This window comes from Crinia signifera, chromosome 1 (assembly GCF_055691185.1).
Source record: "Crinia signifera chromosome 1, ASM5569118v1, whole genome shotgun sequence".
Classification (NCBI taxonomy): Eukaryota; Metazoa; Chordata; class Amphibia; order Anura; family Myobatrachidae; genus Crinia; species Crinia signifera.
The window spans coordinates 92,876,563-92,894,898 of NC_139217.1; the positions used below are offsets into that span (position 1 = coordinate 92,876,563).

At 42.5% G+C, this 18,336-nt stretch overlaps 1 protein-coding gene across 4 annotated transcripts in view; it reads left to right on the forward strand.

Moving 5' to 3' along the window:
• LOC146058169 (EF-hand calcium-binding domain-containing protein 6-like) overlaps positions 1-17,889 on the forward strand; it is a 118,685-nt gene extending 100,796 nt beyond the window's left edge. For 3 of the 4 annotated variants that reach the window (XM_083170256.1, XM_083170241.1, XM_083170250.1), the window contains exons 18-19: positions 1,038-1,197; positions 9,829-10,260. In XM_083170256.1, coding sequence (XP_083026382.1) covers positions 1,038-1,197; positions 9,829-10,083 — 415 coding nt within the window. In that variant the 3' untranslated portion in view covers positions 10,084-10,260. Of the gene's footprint in view, positions 1-1,037; positions 1,198-9,828; positions 10,261-15,787 lie in introns of those variants that run through there. The other variant, XM_083170264.1, reaches the window with a different exon arrangement.
• Positions 17,890-18,336: the final 447 nt, after the last annotated feature.

An 18,336-nucleotide genomic window follows, 5' to 3' on the forward strand; every position in this document is an offset into this window, starting at 1 on the left:
ATAACCGGCTCCCCCTGCATGACGTGGTGTGAGCTGCAGCTGTCCAGATTTCAATGCTATTGCCAGGAGATGGGCTTCAATAGGGGTCAGTCCTGTAAAAGAGCTGGAAGCATTGATAGTGTAATAGGGTGCCCTGCTAGTGAATTCACAGGAAAGAAACCCGGTGGGCTGGCATGCCTCTGGGGCCGCCTGCGTCTTTTAGAGGAAGTAGGGTGACAAACTTGTGGTGTGAGTGTGTTAGGGGGTAGAAGGTGGCAGGCTGGTTATGTTGGGAAGTAAGGGGGACACATTTTGGAAATGGAGGGATACCCCCACTTCAATAGATCCCACCCTCTCAAATACCCTGCCTCCATGAGGGCTACTTCCAGAAATTTCCAGGGCTGGTTTTTCATCCCAATCCACCCCCGGTTTTAACCACCAAATGTAGGAGAAAGTGCCAAAAATACTGCAATTATACTAACATTGGTCAGAGGACTGCCAATGCAGATGGGGTATCCCGTCAGGAGTCATATACCAATAAGGGTACATTTTCTATGATCCGAACAGTAATGGAGGATATAACAATGTTGCTTTTAGGACTATCCTTCGTCATCCAATACCAACCTGAGTTCTAGTAACCTGTCTTTGTGCATTATATATAGATTTTTGTTAGTGTGATCCCCCTCCATGTTTACATGATATAGAAGGGACTCACACATTGGAACCACACTGCTGCACTGTTACTTCCTCAGATGTCCGTACAGCAGAGCTTGCGACAATGCCTACCCTTGTCACTGTGCCACAATGCTTTCTGCAACTGTACACAGGGACTTTGAAAGATAACTGTGTCAGCAACATGAGTCCGTATGTGGCAACAGGAGGATCAGTCATGAACTATAGTTCCCAAATATCCAGAAAAAGTAATACTAGGGGTAGGAGCCCTGAAGGTCAGGTGAGAGTGAGAAAACAGGGATTACAATTGCAAAATAAAAGGGTAGAGTGGAATTAGTACAAAAACCTTCAGTTGTATAAACCGTTGGTTTTCATTTAATTTTAAGGGTATCCTACTTTGAGTTCCTGGCACCCTTTGTTCCCCGCCGGCAAGCTTTGAAGACTAAAACCAACATGGAAGAGGTTATGCGAAGTTCACGGGAAGAAGATGATCTATCTAATCATGTTGATGGCCTTGAGACTCTGACTTCAAGAATGCGCAAGAAGGTAAATTTACTGAAAATAAATTTTTTTACTGCAGATTTTATTACTGGAAAGATCTCAGTATTGATCCATGATGTTAAAGAACCAATTGGAGGGACCATTGAACACATTTATCATTGGTCGCATTTGCAACGCGATCTCTGTGTGATTAGTGACCAAGATCGTATTTCAAAATGCGATCATATGGGCAAGATGTTTCATCTGGCACAGAGAGGGACAGGGGCTCCTCCTCTGAAAGGCTACAAATGTGAAGTGTAGGCTATAGGCCACAATTGTCATATGCTTTCTATGCTGTAGTTCAGCGTTCGCCAACCCGTCGCTCGCGAGCGACGGGTAGCTCGCCGGGTGTTTTACAGTAGCTCGGGGCTCAGTGACCTCCTGCCGCGCAGCGCGTCCTTGCTTGGCGGCAGGAGGTCAGAAAGTGAGTTACTGTAATGCCGCGTTTCTGGACCTGGCGGCGGCAGTGACCTCCTGCCGCGTAGCGCTTCCTCGCTTGGTGGCAGTGTGCCCTCCTGTCCTGACGTCCCCAACATGCCGCACTTATCGACGCCACAGCCTCTGCTGAACTCCTGCGCCCCAGCCTCTGCTTAACTCCTGCGCCACAGCCTCTGCTGAACTCCGTTACGTAATTATTATTTTTTAAACCGTGTGTGCGCAACTGTTTACTGCTTGAGGAATAATGGGCATCATGTGTATGGCATATGTTTAGTGAGTCATTAAACATATGCCACACAAATAATGCCCATTACACATATGCCCCACACATTGATACTCATTAATTAATAATCATCAAGGTGTGTGGGGCATATGCCACACACATGATGCCACACACTTGATGCTCATTAATAATGAGCTTCATGCTGTGGGGCATTTGTATAATGGGCATCATGTGTGTGGCATCATGTGTGGGCATCATGTGTGTGGCATATGCCCCAGATACCTTGATGATTATTAATTAATGAGCATCACGGTGTGTGGCATATGTATAATGGGCATCACGGTGTGTGGCATATGTATAATGGGCATCACAGTGGGGCATATGTATAATGGGCATCACGGTGTGTGACATATGTATAATGGGCATCACGGTGTGGGGCATATGTGTATTGGGCATCACGGTGTGGGGCATATGTATAATGGGCATCACAGTGGGGCATATGTATAATGGAGCTTCACGGTGTGTGGCATTTGTATAACAGAGTATCACGTTGTTGGGCATATGCATAATGGGCATTGTGTGTGTGGCATATGCATAATGGAGCATCACGGTGTGGGGCATTTGTATAATGGAGAATCACGGTGTGTGGTATATGTATAATGAGCATCACGGTGTGTGGCATATGTATAATGAGCATCACGGTGTGTGGCATATGTATAATGAGCATCACAGTGTGGGGCATTTGTATAATGGAGCATCACGGTGCGGGGCATATTTATAATGGGTATCACGGACTGCACTATTGGGGTCATGTGTATCTGGCACTGCACTATTGAGGGCATTTGTGTATCACACCCCCATTTTCCATGGCCGCACCCCATGTGGCTACAGCTCTTAGAGAGCTGACCATGCCCCCATAGCGCAAAAAATGGGGGATGTAGCCTCGCAGGAGTTCCACGGTAGTAGCTGAACCCTCTAATTTTTGGCGCGTGCCTTCGGCACGCGCGGATGTCTCTTCTCCTCTACCTACAGTGTTGGGAGGTATGTTTGTGACATATTGGACATTGCAGTGTGTGCCATATTATGTCTGGGGCATTGCAGTGTGTGGCCTAATGTGTCAGGGGCATTACGGTTTGTGGCATTATGTGTAAAGGGCATTTTTTTGATATTATGCAGATTTTTAAACATTTTTTACTTTAGTAGCTCTTCGGGCGGTTTATTTTGTCGCGAGTAGCTCCCGACCCAAAAAAGGTTGGAGACCACTGCTGTAGTTTGATCCTGCTAATGTTATTCTGAGCAAATTAGGAAATGTCTTGGTATTCTGTGGTATTCTAACCTTCCAAAGAATAATCAGTGGTGGTAACAGCTGTTAGTTCTTAAGGGTAATATGTGGAGAAGAAAATATTCCTTCTAATAAATCTGTGTTTTTACATATTATTACATAATTACCAGTCATCAAAGCATCATCAATTTCTATAATGTGATAAATCTATTCACATGTAACAAGTCACACATAACATTATTCACTCAACTATAATGCACCAACATGCAGAAGTCATGTGTCAACAGCAGTGGCGTAGCTACGTTTTGGGCGCCCCCCCCCCCCCCCCCGTCGCCGCCCCGCCAAGCACCCCTACCCCGCCGCCCATGCAAACCCCCCCTCAATCCCCCACAGCCTTACCTATCGCGCTGGTCCCGGCGGCTCCGTTCTTCTGCTGAGGACCACCAGAAAATGGCCACCCCCATACAGCAGACAGTTTCAGAGAACTGTGTGCTATATGGGGGCGGCCATTTTGTGGTGGTCCTCAGCAGAAGAACGGAGCCGCCGGGACCAGCGCGATAGGTAAGTCTGCGGGGGATTGAGGGGGGGTTTAACTATAGCACCGCAGCCCCCGGCGCCCCCACATGCACAGCACACCCCCCCCCCCCCCGCGCGCGCGGTGGCGGGGGCTGCGGTGCTATAGTTACGCCGCTGGTCAACAGTAAGTATCTTGCAGAACTGTGCATACATGGAAATAATAACTGGAAATAACTTTCATGTATATGGATTTATATATGAAGTCCAATCCTTCCCCCCTTATAACACTGCCTCAATTTATTGATGCAAAAAAGTAGGTACTGTACACAGCTAAGAGAGGAACAATCCAGTGAAAATGTGATTGACACCCTGCAGGCATTTGGGTGTCCCCCTGAAAATGCAGGCACCCCCCTGGGCCGTTGGGAGGGAGGCCTTCGCAGCGCAGAATGAGTCCAGACTAAATCGGAGCTGCGTGAAAGCGGAAAATAATTAGATGGGGATTGATTTCCCCCCTGTGTGTATGACTGTGTACGCGTTCGCAGCCGTGCACAGTGGCGGGGGGGGGGCATGTGTTTGAGGGGGTGTGTGTTCAGCAGGCGGTGTTTAACTTGCTCGCTGGGCTCTGAACAATTGCAGCCCAGCAATCAGGTCTGAATTAGACCCATTGTGCAATAATTGGAGCAACTGGCTTGTTAGCCTGATAACTGCACAGTCTGTACCTAGCATTAAGGTTCTGCCACAGCATCTCATTAGGATTGGGGACTGGGGCCTGTACTTGGACTTGAAACAAAAATGGTCGTGATTTAACACTAACCCTCCTGGTACTTTTCCAAATATGAATATATATAATACAATTTTCAAATATTTTCCAAAAGCTGCAAGTGGGTAGGGAGTTAGTGAAAAGACTCCCTTATGCTGTGAGAGAGAAAAAGAATGTAACCACTGCGTTATGTTTCTATAAATCACTAGAAATTAACATGTTTTGCATTTTTATGTGCTCTCCACCTATGAAGATTCAGAAGAACTTCGCTTTCCACAAAAAAAAAAAAAATGTATTACAATACATACAACAAAATAAAATAAAATGTGTTATATGTAATTTGCCTGTTTGTTACAATTCTGCCATGTCCCCTTTAACTGATCCTGCAGTGATGGAACAGTCAATGATATAGAAAAGGACTTAATCAACACAGATTTGCGGTTATGATGGTGAAGTCCCACATAAAATACTGTTTATGCAGATAGTGTTGTTTTTTTGCATCCAGGCGTCCCAACTCCCGGCTAACTAGTAGCTTTTGTGGAAAAACCCAAATGGTATACTTACAACTGAGCTGATGTGTTTGATGTCAGATGTAAGTGGCCTGTTAGCTTGCCGCAAGACGCTGCAACTCCTTTTAGACTCACATGTGTGACATCGTGCACCCAGGGCTGGACTGGCCTTCTGGCACTTCTGGCAAATGCCAGAGGGGCTTATGGCTGGGTGTGGCGATTTGAGCAATCAGGGTGAAAGCACCACCTCCCAATTGGTGCACAGAGAGCTGCTGGACTCGCGGCGAGTCTCTCTGAGCGCCAATCGGGTCCAGGAGAGATGGGGGCATCACATGCATGCTCTCTCCTACTCCTGCATGCCAGGATCAGCAGTCCACGCATGTCAGGCATGTGCGTGTGCATACCCAGTGTGTGCAACTTCAGCACGCGTGTGCACAAATGCCAGAGCCGTTTTGGAAGCCCAGTCCTTCCCCGGGTGCACCTGGAGGACAATGTAACCGAAAGCTTATGGGTCACTATGTAGGATGGCGATGGACCAGGCTAGTCAAATCACATATGCTGTCTCATCCTCACATATGCTGTCTCGTCCTGTGTGTTAGAGACTGGGGAGCTGTGGAGTGTCTGGGCTGCTATGTCATTTCCACCTGGCATCAAAGGAGCTTGCTGCACTTGCATAGAACAGCCCCAATTCCTATCAGCTCAGTTGTGAGTATATGTACATTACCAGTTTGGGTTTTTACATGACCACTACTAGCTAGCCGGGACGCCGGCTTCCTGGATGTATAAAAAAACAACTATATCTGCAATAAGTTTTATGTGGGACTTTGCCACTATAACCATAAATGTGTAATTGGACTTGGCCATTTCCAAATCCCTATTCATTTTTTTAGTTGTAGATTTGCTATGGTACTTAGGATGGATAGTTTGTGACTCCTTTTCCAATGACTTTGAGACATCCAGGTCCTGTGGCCTTAAAAATCCCTTTCATTAAAACAATGCTGGACTGGACAAATCTTTCTCTGATTGTAAAGCCATGTACTGCTGTTCCTAAAGTCAAGTTCTTTAGCACATAATTCTGCAGAATCCTTTGTGTAAACTTTGGATTCTGCGTAATTGCTTGGCATTATATGGTCTGATCTTCAGGTAAATGTGCAAAGGTGACCACATGTACATTAACTCAAATACAGTATGTTTTACATTCTATGGGTCCAGGTACTGTAAATAAGTGTTAGAAAGTACCCAGATAAACATGTAGATAGGATCCACAGTACATTTCTGATCCAGAAGGCTAACAATACATGCAGACTGAAAAAAAGGTGTCCGAAGCACACTGAGAATATACAAAAGTGCCCCTGACACATTTTTAAGTTTCATACAAATGCTAGAGAAGTGATACTTACGGAGGAAAGATTGCGGAATGAAACAGTGGACCCTGGTGATAGACCAAGCCTGGATGACATAGAGAGAGCCATGGGTACCAAAGGCTTAAGTGTGGAGCAACATAGTTCATGGGAAAACATCAGCTAGAGGCATGAACAGCACTACAAAAGGCATATCAAGATTCAGGGCTCAAGAGGAGAATACATTTGAGATGTGCATTGTGCATAATAAAATCATGAATGCAGAAGAATGAGTGATTATATAGACAGGATGATCTATGTCTCACAGCAGCTAATGTCTATTGGTATACAAATAGATGATGAAGAAATACCAACAGCCATGCTTCAAAAACTGCAGATTTGGGACTAGAGTTGTTAGCCATTTCCACAAGCCAACAAGCAGAGCTGCAGCGGCACTTGAAATAGTACATCCCAATATGCGTGTACATTTACAGTAAAGTATGTAAGCAGATAGAGAGATACTTTGTGACATGTATAGATAACTTCACAAGAATTATTTCATAAAACAGAAATCTGAAAGAAAATTGCAGACTACAAAAGACTTTTAGAAACTCAAACAGACCGCAGACTCACAGTGCTAAGATCTGATATCTGTACAAAGAGAAGGAACAATTCTTTAGAATATATGAAATAGCATATTAATTGATCCTTGGGCTTAATTTGGAGTACAGTAGTATGCTATGCTGATCTTTTACAATTGAGCCATTATCGACAGACTGCGCAGCATGTGTTAACGTTTCTTTGCGTTCGGAGTGAGGGTATAACCAGAATGATTGACAGAAAGTGACCATTTGGGGAGTGGATGAAAAATGCAGGCTTGCCATGGCCATTTTCGGGGTGTGTATCTAAGATCATCTGCAGTCATGTACACAGTATGTATGCTTAGCCATAGACCTACTTGAGCAGTGATGGCTAACCTTGGCACTCCAGCTGTTGTTGTACTACACATCCTAGCATCCATTGCATCAGATTTAGCATGGGAAAATAGCACAAATGTAGCAGGATGTGCTGGGATGTGTAGTTCAACAACAGCTGCCAAGGTTAGCCATCACTGTAATAGAGTAATTGAAGTCCCACTTTATTGCATATAGGCTGTGAACGTGAAATATTCACATTCAAAGAGAAATATAAATGTGAAATATCTAAGAACATTTGGAAGTACTGATTATGTCCACATACCAACAGAGAGAAGACACACACTTTATCCAAAAATAAAATAAATGACATATGCTTTTTGGGCACATTGCCAAGGCTACAATTACAAGAAACCTTGTCAAGCCAAGGGATATTTATATCAAGAGACAGCACAAGAAAAGCTGGACTATGACTTGTGTCATTTGATATACCAGTAGCCTGAAGATACATCTGAACCAGAGACTACCTGCGTGGAATTTTAACCACAGAAAAGATCATTTGCTAGATATCGGCAAGCCACATAGAAGATATGATGAGGACTTTGCAAATATTGCATTCAGTGTACCTCTGGATATTCAAGTCAAAGGTGGAAAGAAAACTTTACAAAATTTAGGGCCACATGCACCAAGCTTCAAAAAGTGATCAAGTGGAGAGTGATAAATAGCCAATCAGCTCCTACCTGATATTTTTCAAACCCAGCCTGTGAGGCTTGCTGATGTACTTGTCAAGAAGGCCAGACCTAAATTGCCTGATATGTTGATTTTCTTTTATGTATCTACCCTCACCTTCCTTACCGCTTGCAATGTAAAAGCTTCATTTGTGAGGGTTTTCTTTTTGCAAATAATATTTATTAAATCTTTGCATCTAATCAAAGTATCTACGTAGAGAGGCGGACAAAATTGAACAAAGATATTTTGTGTGGTGAGAAACCTATACCTTGAAGCAGGGCTGGGCAACACCGGCCCTCCAGATGTTGATGAACTACACATCCCAGCATGCCTTGCATCAGTTTCAGCATGGCCACATAGCAAAACTAATGCAAAGCATCCTGGGATGTGTAGTTCATTAACATCTGGAGGGCCGGTGTTGCCCAGCTCTGCCTTGAAGCATGGTGAGAAAGCTAATTTCTGAGTTTGTGTAATATGGAGTAATTTATCTCGCATGTGTGTGGAGGGGGAGGGGGACTATTAGAAGTGGATAACATTACTGTCCAGTCTCCAAAATGGCTCCCACGGGGTTGATGCTTCATTCCCTTATCAAAATGGCCACCACTACTACATCTATTACTGTATATGAGTGACATAGTGGGAAACTGACATTTCCCGCTTACCTGCTGACATACAATGAGATTCCCTACGACACCACTGCTCGCTCCAAGAGGTTGGTGAGTCCCTCACTTTCAGAACTGAACAAAGACATCTCTTAGGCTTCAAAAAGCATTACTTTAGTTAAAGAAAAGAAAATATAATTAATAAAGGTAAATGTCCATCCATGGCAGTAGGCAGGACACTGAGGTGATATTATTAGGTGTGTTTACATATGCAATCCTTGCACATCATACATCATAACTCCCACTCCACCAATGTTCACCCTGATTTACAGAGGATGCATTTAGCCGCGAGTCTTGCTGTTTCAGCGCCTGCAAACCCCGACGTATGCAGGGGGGTCAGTTGAATACTGACAGGGCAAGCTGTGACAGCGAGCAGGCATAAGGGTTGTGAGTTGATATTGATCATGTCCAGTTAGTGGAAGAGCATTACTAGTGATGTGCTTTCTGCCAGTCAAAATAGTAATACAATATCTACCTAAATGGTCCTGAAAGTAAAAAAAAAAGAGGTAGAGGTAAAAAGAGGTAAAGGTATAGGTGTCACCTTTAAAACAGACAACTCTGTGCCCCAGGAAAAGAACACTAAAGGTGGCCATACACACGCAGATTTACAGTATCTGCAGATCTGTCTGGTTGGAACAAAAACATGGTTATGGATGAGAGCAAATGACAGTTGACCATTTGCTTGGAAATGCTGGAAAGCTGTCACTCATCCATAACCATGTTTTTGATCCAACCAGCCAGATCTGAAGATAAATCTTACTAGTGTATGGGCACCTTAAGACTGACATTTCTGACATTGTACAGTACCTGTAGAGAAACCTCCTTCACCCATTTCTGCATCCTCTGTAGATGTGAGGATGAGGAGTGCAAGTAAAAATGGAAATGATCACATAACAGAAATTGAGGATGCTAGTGAGGAATTGCAACAGGATGACGTTTTATTTGTGTACTATCTGACACCAATGAGGATAATGTGTAGTCCAGCCACCAGTGGAATCAGTTCTTAACCGTGATTAAAATAAATCTATTGTGATGCCGGGGATAAGATAAAAAAAGCCACCTCTTGGGTGTGAGATTGTTTTTACCAAAATCCTTACAACATACTTTATTGAAGGAATCTGCTCCATTTGTGAGACCAGAGTGAGGAGAGGTACTATAGGGATGTTAACCATCTATGCACCACCACGTTCTGCAGCGAGTTCATGAAATTTATATTAAAAATTATAATAATTTTAACATTGAATTCATCTCATCTAATGTACAGCTGCAAGGAGAATGGAAGACTCTCCGAAGAGCTTTCAAGAAGCTGGACATGAACAGTAGCGGCTACTTATCATTGCCTGAGTTTAGATCTGTTTTGAAGCTCTGCAACTTTGTGCTGGACGAAGATGACATCTATCACATCATGTCCAAATATGACCAGAAAATGGATGGCTGCATCAACTACAAAGAGTTTTTAGAGCACACCTGTAAGAAAGAAAATATCTCTACCCCAACCACGCCACTCCACAAAGTGTAATTGTACCTCGTAGTCTTCCTCAGACAGCTTAGCCGTTGAAGATTGGGAAACAAGTGGCTCTTCAGCTTTAGTAGAACAAGAAAATGCTGGGACTTGTAGTTTCTTGCCAGCTGAAGAGCTGACATGTAGGTTGTCTCTTTGTTTAAAGTTTTCATTGATTAAAATAAATGAAGTTAATCGTGTGTGGCATGTAGTAGGAAGCCTTCTTTGTGGATTTACTGTGTCAGAAAAATAAACCTTCAGAATTCTTTACACGCATTAACAGACAGATCTAGTTAGCTGTATAGGCCTCCAAATACTTGTGCGACTTCTCTCCTCTGATATCCCATCTTGTGCACCTAATTTTGTGTTACATAAAAACATACATGGCAGATAATAACCCTATGGCCCAGCCAGTTTTCCCCATAGGGTTTGGGTATTGGGGCTAGGGGTTACAGGGTACAATATTAGGGTTTGTTTATGGGTTAGGGTGCTAGGGATTGGGTTCCTGCATTTGGGATAGAGTATTAGGTCCCAGAGCTTATTCCTGTAGGACTCCGCAGTGATAAAGTGTCACTGTAGGAGGGCCCTTACATAATCTCCACAATCCTCGGTGGCCACTCCTCTATATGCCTCCAGTTCCTTTCCATACATTGTGGGCAATAAGTGTCTTACACACTCCTGCTTAAGCATAACTTTTAAATGTCCATCAATGTCTTCATCGCTGTCAGCAAGTATGGTAAACTGAATGGGTCCAGCTCTGGGTAAAGTAGTCCAATCTGGAGATTACCAGTGAATAGATAAGTGAATTTATGTGGAGGGTGAGTAGATACAGTATACAGTTCAGTCTTAAGGGGTGTACACACGGACAGGAGGCTGGGTGATTTTGATTAAGCAATTTTGAAGCCGGTGGCCAATTCCAGCAGCAGGCCGGATGTACAGCTGAATAGACCCCTGGGTACACAGCTTTAGGCACATTTAGTTTAAGAAATTGCTGGGACATCCAGAAATAGATAGCAGAGATAGTTGGAAATAGGCGCTAAAAAATGGGGGTTAGGGTTAGGCACTAAGGGGCAGATTTATTAAGCTTGGAGAAGAGATAAACTGGAGATAAAGCGGAGAAAAGGTAAAAGGAGATAAAGCACCAGCCAATCAACTCCCAACTGTCTTTTTCAAACAAAGCTGATTGGCTGTGCTTTATCTCCTTTTACCTTTTCTCCGCTTTATCTCCAGTTTATCTCTTCTCCAAGCTTAATAAATCTGCCCCTAAGGGAGGATTATGGGTTATGGTTTGGCTGCGTGGGGAGGATTAGGCACTAATGGGAAGTGTTAGGGTCAGGCTGCATGGAGGGATGGTTAGAGTTAATTATCAGGTATAGAGGGTAGGGGAGAGGGTAAGTATGTATTTACCCTGCCCCTGTTGGAATTTGGTATATTGGGAGGCTGCTGTCAGTCTTCTGACTGCCGGCTTATCAATCGCCTGTCTTGCGTATGGTGTGCGGTCCCTGGGTTGACAATGTCTAGGTCGATAGTCACTAGATCGACCAATAATTGGTACCACATACCCTAGGTCAACATTTACAAAAGGGTGACACAAGCTTAAGGTTGATTTACATGGTCAGCATGAAAAAGGTCGACATGAGTGTTTTTTTTTTAAAGTGGTTTTCCATATTTTCCTATCCAAGTGGGCACACAGTGAGACTATAATAGTGTGCAGAGCAGGCAAAAGTGGCTAGATCGACACCTAAGAATGGTTGACATACCCTAGGTCGACACTGACAGAAGGTTAACACATGAATAAGGTTGACATGGACATGGTCGACATGAATGAGGCCGACATGAGTTTTTTACATTGTTTCTTTAAAAAAGGAGGTTTTTCATACTTTACTATCCAAGTGGGCATAGAGTGAGAATATAATAGTGTGCCCAAGGGGACAACGTACACTTATACTGTGTCCATGTTGACATATGTCGACATAGACAACAAAACCGTGATAACCTCATGTCGGCCTTAGGTATGTCAACTATTCATAGGTGTTGGCCTAGTCACTGTCAACCATTATTGGTCGACCTAGTGAATGTTGACCTAGAAATTGTCTGTCATCTATATTGTAACCCTTACATATTAAGATGTATCACACACATGTACATCTTACTAATACACTTTCCAATTGACACATCAATAAAAGTACCAATTTGCCCCTGACAACCGGTAAAAATCCCACAGTTTGCATCTGTGCCTCTGTGTGCATGTGGCAGCAGTTGCCCTTAATGTACTTAGCCTATGTTAGATGAGCCCTAATTTGACCATCTAGAACAGATGTAAGTTTGGAAAGAAATAAAATCTACATGCACATAGCTAAATCAGGAAGGAACTTTATGCTATGCAAACCGGCATGGTAGTGACTCTGCATCGAACCCTAGATCCATCATACACTGCTTTTGAAAACATTTTTGTGTGCTTCCCTGCAAATGTTAAGGTTGCATACTGTAAAGCTGGATACACACCATGCGATCTGGCGATCGAGCAATGTGGTGCTTTAAAGATTAATTGTATCCCCCGTACACACTGCATGAACCTTTGTATGACCTTTAGCCCGTGTCAGCCTAAAGGTGCGTATACACAGGGTAATATGTCGCTGGCAATATATTGCTAGCAATATGTTGCTCAGCAATCATATTGCTCAGTGTCCCGTTTTCATCTGTGACCAGAGATGGTCGCAGATTAAAATGTCACACTGCCGGGAGAATAGCCAGTGGAAGTCGCTGGTCAAAAGAGCATGCTCCTCCAACCAGTGACCATTCAGGGGCTGAAAATGGGAGCACGCACCCGGCGATTTATCGCTGGTGCACACTCCAATCGCTGGCAATATGGTCGCTCAGCGACCATGTTGCCAGCGATAAGTGTACCGTGTGTACACAGCTTTAGACTAATCCAATTGGGCCTGCAGCACAAACAATGGGATTATTCAATAGTGTCTACCCCCAATCCAGGGAACAACAGATCGGGAGTATGCGCTATACGATGTTTGCAAAAACAGATGTACAGACAAATTGGTTAAATCAAATTTATTATCTGAATGACTGTTTTTGTCTGAGAGCAAATGGTTGCTTGTCATTTCCTCCATTCTATGACCAAATTTGTTTTCCAAGCAGTGAATTGGTTGGTTGTACAAAAATCCTTAAGGTGTATCCTTTATATGAAAGACCACTAGCTGTAGATGCACTTTTACCATTTTAAGCTTACTTTTCCTATTCCCCCTTCTTCTCCCCAAAAAAGCTTGCTACCCCCATCTTTACTACTCTCAACTTCTGCCCACCCCCAACACAGCTACGTGTGTAAACCTAGAGGTAACAGGTGTTTTTGCCCAGCGAGTATGGATAACGATGATGGGAAAAATCGATGGGCTGAAAAATGCTCAGTGCATACACACTGAGTGTTCTAGCGATTTTCCCCTGGGTTGACGACTTTCCATAGTAGGACGCGATGGAAAGCTGTCAACTCCCTCGCTCATCTGCTGGTAATACCAGCAGATGAGCGGCCGGGCTATCCATGATGCGGAAGTGCGCATCAACGCTCACCGCTCATCGCTGCCCCGTACACACTCTGGGTGGTTTTCAAGCTGAAAGACGCCTAAAAAGAGTTTTTACTTCTGGACAGTTGCACTGAAGTTTCATTGGACCATCTCGATTGGAAATGTCCGTCCATGTATTCATAGTTATTGCAACTAAAATGTGACACAGGGATTACTTTAGACCAAAAAGAAAATCTGTATATATCAACTGAAACAGCACCGTAATACACATTATGAGGGCCACTGATAAACACATAGCTCTACTGGAGAACTCCTAACCCTCTTCACTGGTTTTCCATGACTTGCTGTAGCAAACCAATCTTATCTCTTAATGTTTAGTCAGCTGAGTGGTACCAGCCAATCCTGGCAAGGCACTCTTGAAGTGGGGTATTTAAAGAGCGCCTCATACTCACTATTTGCCATGACTTCTTCTAACCTTCAGTGGTCAGCGGCACCTTGTTTCTGCAAGTCTTTGCTGCAATAGTGTCTGTGTCTCCTCCTAAAACCTTGCTACTGGATTTTCCAGTTTCTGGTACCTCCTGTAATTTTCCTGTAAGAATTCCAATGCCTTTGCTGCAGCACTACCTGTATATAATATCTCTACATGCTTGTGCAGCTGAACCTGTGCATAATGTCTGTACACTGTTCCAGAAGTCCTGGAGCATCACCTGTACATAGTATCTCTTACCTATTGCAATAGCCCTGCAACATCATCTGTGCATAATCTCTACACACTGGTCCAACAATCTTGCAGCATCACCTGCACATAGGGCCTTATTCTGGTTCATTCGCAGGGGGACCGATGTTTTGCATATGCGCAGAAGCATTTCTGCGCATGTGTATACACTGGGTGTGTGCGTACTCGGCGAGAAGTGTGGTCGGCGAGTTCGCGTTCCCAGCCTTGCGAGTGGTGGGTGATGAGAAGTGTGGGGTGCTGGGCTGGGGCATTAGCATATGTGTACACCCTGCGTTTTATGGGAGTTTCCATTAAAACACTGGGCGTACTGTACATATGCTAATGCCGTCGTGACGCACGTGCAGGGGGGCGGACAGTTTACATGGCCGGATGTCAGCTGCCCGTCCAATTCCCTGCATTTCTTCGCTCATATGTATGAGTGGTCTGGGCCACCCTTACATATGCGTGCGCCTTCGCCATCATTCGATGGTTGACAACCATCGAAAGATGGGGGAGGTTTCCGCTGGCATGCGAATGGATGTTCATGTAAAACATCCATTTGCAAGCCTTGCGAACAGATTCGGCGTGCGAATGGTTGGCTAACCATTAGCGAAGTGGGCTTAGGGTCATTCGCTAGGGTGCGTGAACCAGAATAAGGCCCATTGTCTGTCTACATTGCTCCGGCAGTACTGCAGTATCACAAATGCAGTCTCTCTAACCTATTCCAAAAGCCCTATCACATCATACAGTATGTACATAATCTCTATACACTGTGCCTGCAATGCTACTGTGTTTAAAGGAATTTTTACTTCCCTCACCAATCTCACCCTGTGCTAATCTGGGGTGGTCACAACCTGTGAGTTCTCTGCCACAAAGTCCATCCTAGTCCTTGGTGAACACCAGGGGGCCCATAACACTATGTGCCTGCAGGCTGGCAGCGCCAAATCAGGCTAGTTTGAAGTAAACTAGAACCCCTGTTATATGATACTGTGAGATGAGATAAAACATATTCACTGGTTTTTTTTTTATACAACTCAGCAAGTCACTAACTGCAGTAAATAAGAGGCATAGGCCTTAATTTCTTAATTCCCAGAAAATACTGCAATAGCTACTGCCAGTGCCCGAACGTTATTATGCTTCGCAACCACTGTCCAATATATACCATTAACACTTCTGACTGGAACCAGCTCAGAACAGATATGTGTATACTGTAACTGCCCCCAAATTATTGGATTAACACAACTGAATTAACATTTTCTTATACAGTATATATACATTCCTACATAGTTCTGTATTCCATAAAATTCCATGACATTGAAGAATAAGCAGGTAATTTAAATGTATAGAAGAACTAACATAACTGCTTAATAATTATTGTTTTATGTATAGAGTTTAATTTTACAATTGAAGTGTATGTATAATGAACTCACCGATTGTAACTTTTTTATTTATTTTTTTCCCTGAAATTGACAAGTGTAAAAAAGGCTTCAGTATTTCAGCAGCTAACAATATGTGTGACTTTTTAAAATACATATTCTGCTGTCATGAAGAAACACATGAACCATGTATTGGCATACGCTCGTATACCTGTTGAGCTTCTCTTGGTCAAGGATGAGATTGGTACATGTTCCTTACACTGCAAACAGCTGCCGGAGAGGCACCTGCGTAGCCCATTCTATAGAGGGTCCCAGTGGCTTTGGAATAGACTGTGGTGGTGTGGCTACAGCGTGGCTATCTGTTTATTCAATAACGCTTGGAAGCACAAGTGAGCTCTGTATTAAGGAAAAGGAGGGGAACCCTATGCAGACTCAAGACTCCTAGCCTGGTTAAAAAAGGGAATCATGTAGCTTTGTTCCACAGAACAGTGTAGAACCTTTGATTTCATGGAGATGATTATATGTATTCTTGCCTACTCAAGGGTGAAACCCAAGAAACACGGGATTGTCCCATTCAGAGCTATTGCAACGAATTAGCTCCAGAAAAAGAAGAAAAAAAACACTGCCAGCTTTTTTCTTTTGTTTCCCTTTTTTTTGTAGGGATTTGATTGGAAATCGGCTCCTACACAACTTATTTAAAGAAAAGAGGCCAAAAAAAGAATACAGACATATTAATTCATGTATTGTGGGAGAAGGGAAAACATGTTTAATCACAATCTGGTGTGAATCAATCTCCCCTTGCTAAGCTGATCTAACAAATTTAATCTTTTTTTTTTTTTTTTTTTGGAAAGCTAAACTGTGTCAGGTTCGACTTTTGGCCAACAATTAGGAATTGAAGCTATAAGACCTGTCTGCAGATGCCAAACAATAATCACAGCACAATGATAACCACAGCACAATGATAACCACAGCACAATGCAAAGGTACCCAACACACAAAGGTCCTTTATACAGCTACATGCAGTATTAGAGAGGACAGGGTGTTGTGTTCCTTGATTCAGCCAAATCTTAGGTGTGATCGACTTTTATTTTTCATTTCTCTGTGGGATGTGTAGAAATGTAGAGTAGATGTAGTGCAAATTATAATACCTTGTTATTAGATTTATTCGATTTATTTATTTATTTTAAATAAAACCACAACTTTTCAAAGTGAAGACAAATGTAATAACATATTAAGGACAATAGCAACACAAAACGGAATTTGCTGCGCTATATAAAAAACTGAAAAAAAAAATGTAACTCCTTTCAACTAACCCAAAGTCTTTGCCATCCTATAATTATTTCAGTGTCCTGTCGTGAGGCTACTGTCTTTGTTTACAATGTACTGTACATGCCCTAAATTTCCTTGTACTGTAAGTCGTTGTTTTCTTAATTTTGCTCATTTATGTATTCTGTTAGGCGCTGTGGAACCCTTGTAGCACCATTAATATAATCAATAATAATAATAATAATAATAACACTCCAAAAATAACATAACAATAATAGCAATAATTATCATCATCATCATCATCTTCCCTGACTGTATTTGTGCTAAGCCTTTCGTGTTTAAGTGCCAACATCTCTGTGGGAGATGCACAAAATATCAGCTAAAAATGCCAGCATTGCTCACATTTGTTATATAAATTCAAATAAAAAAATGTTGTGGAAAAAAAACAGATTATATTTCCTATATAAGGTAAAAAGTAAGGGGGAAATGTAAAAGGATGAGATTCAGAAAGTAACAGATTTGGTAATAAATCACCATCTTTTGTGAAAGTGGCAATCATTTACACTGCAAAACCAGTTAGATTTTGCAGTGTAAATGATGGCCGTTTAAAAAAAACTGGAAATTTTTTACCAAATCTCACACTTTTTGAATCTCTCATCCTATTAAATTTCACCCTACAGGTCATTATGATGAATAAAAAATGTTTACTTGGCCTTTTCACATCTATTTTGACAAATTCACTTGGCAGTCAAGGGTTAAAACTATCAAGCTATCATTTGTACCATGATGTATGTGCAATTATTTATAGTAATTTGAGCCCTCTCTCCACGTGTGCTTTACTTAGAATATATCTCTGCCACTGTTATAATTGCGTCAGTGTCCACTGTTGCAACTGTCTTTTTTATTTACCATGTACTTGTCCTAATTTGCATTTGTACTGTAAATCACAATCTTTCCTGTATTGTTATTTGCTCATCTATGTATTGTCGGGCGCTGCGGAACCCTTGTGGCGCCATATAAATAAACGATAATAATAATACTCTTAAAACTTTTCTGAAACAAATATTAAAAAATTATTATTTTACTTTACCCATTTATAATACAAATCAACCATCACTGGAAGAAAGTAGATCTATACTGCTTATTTTCTGAATTTGCAGATACTTATATATATATATATATATATATATATATATCTATAGATAGATAGATAGATAGATAGATAGATAGATCTATATATATATATATAGCAGGATCTGGTCAGTATAAGTAATAGGTTTAGTCGCTCCTACTTTTTTCTCTTCACTTCATGTTGATTAACTTGAGAGCAAATGCCTTCACCACCATGCATGAGAGGGTTATTTATGAGGAGTGGAGCAGG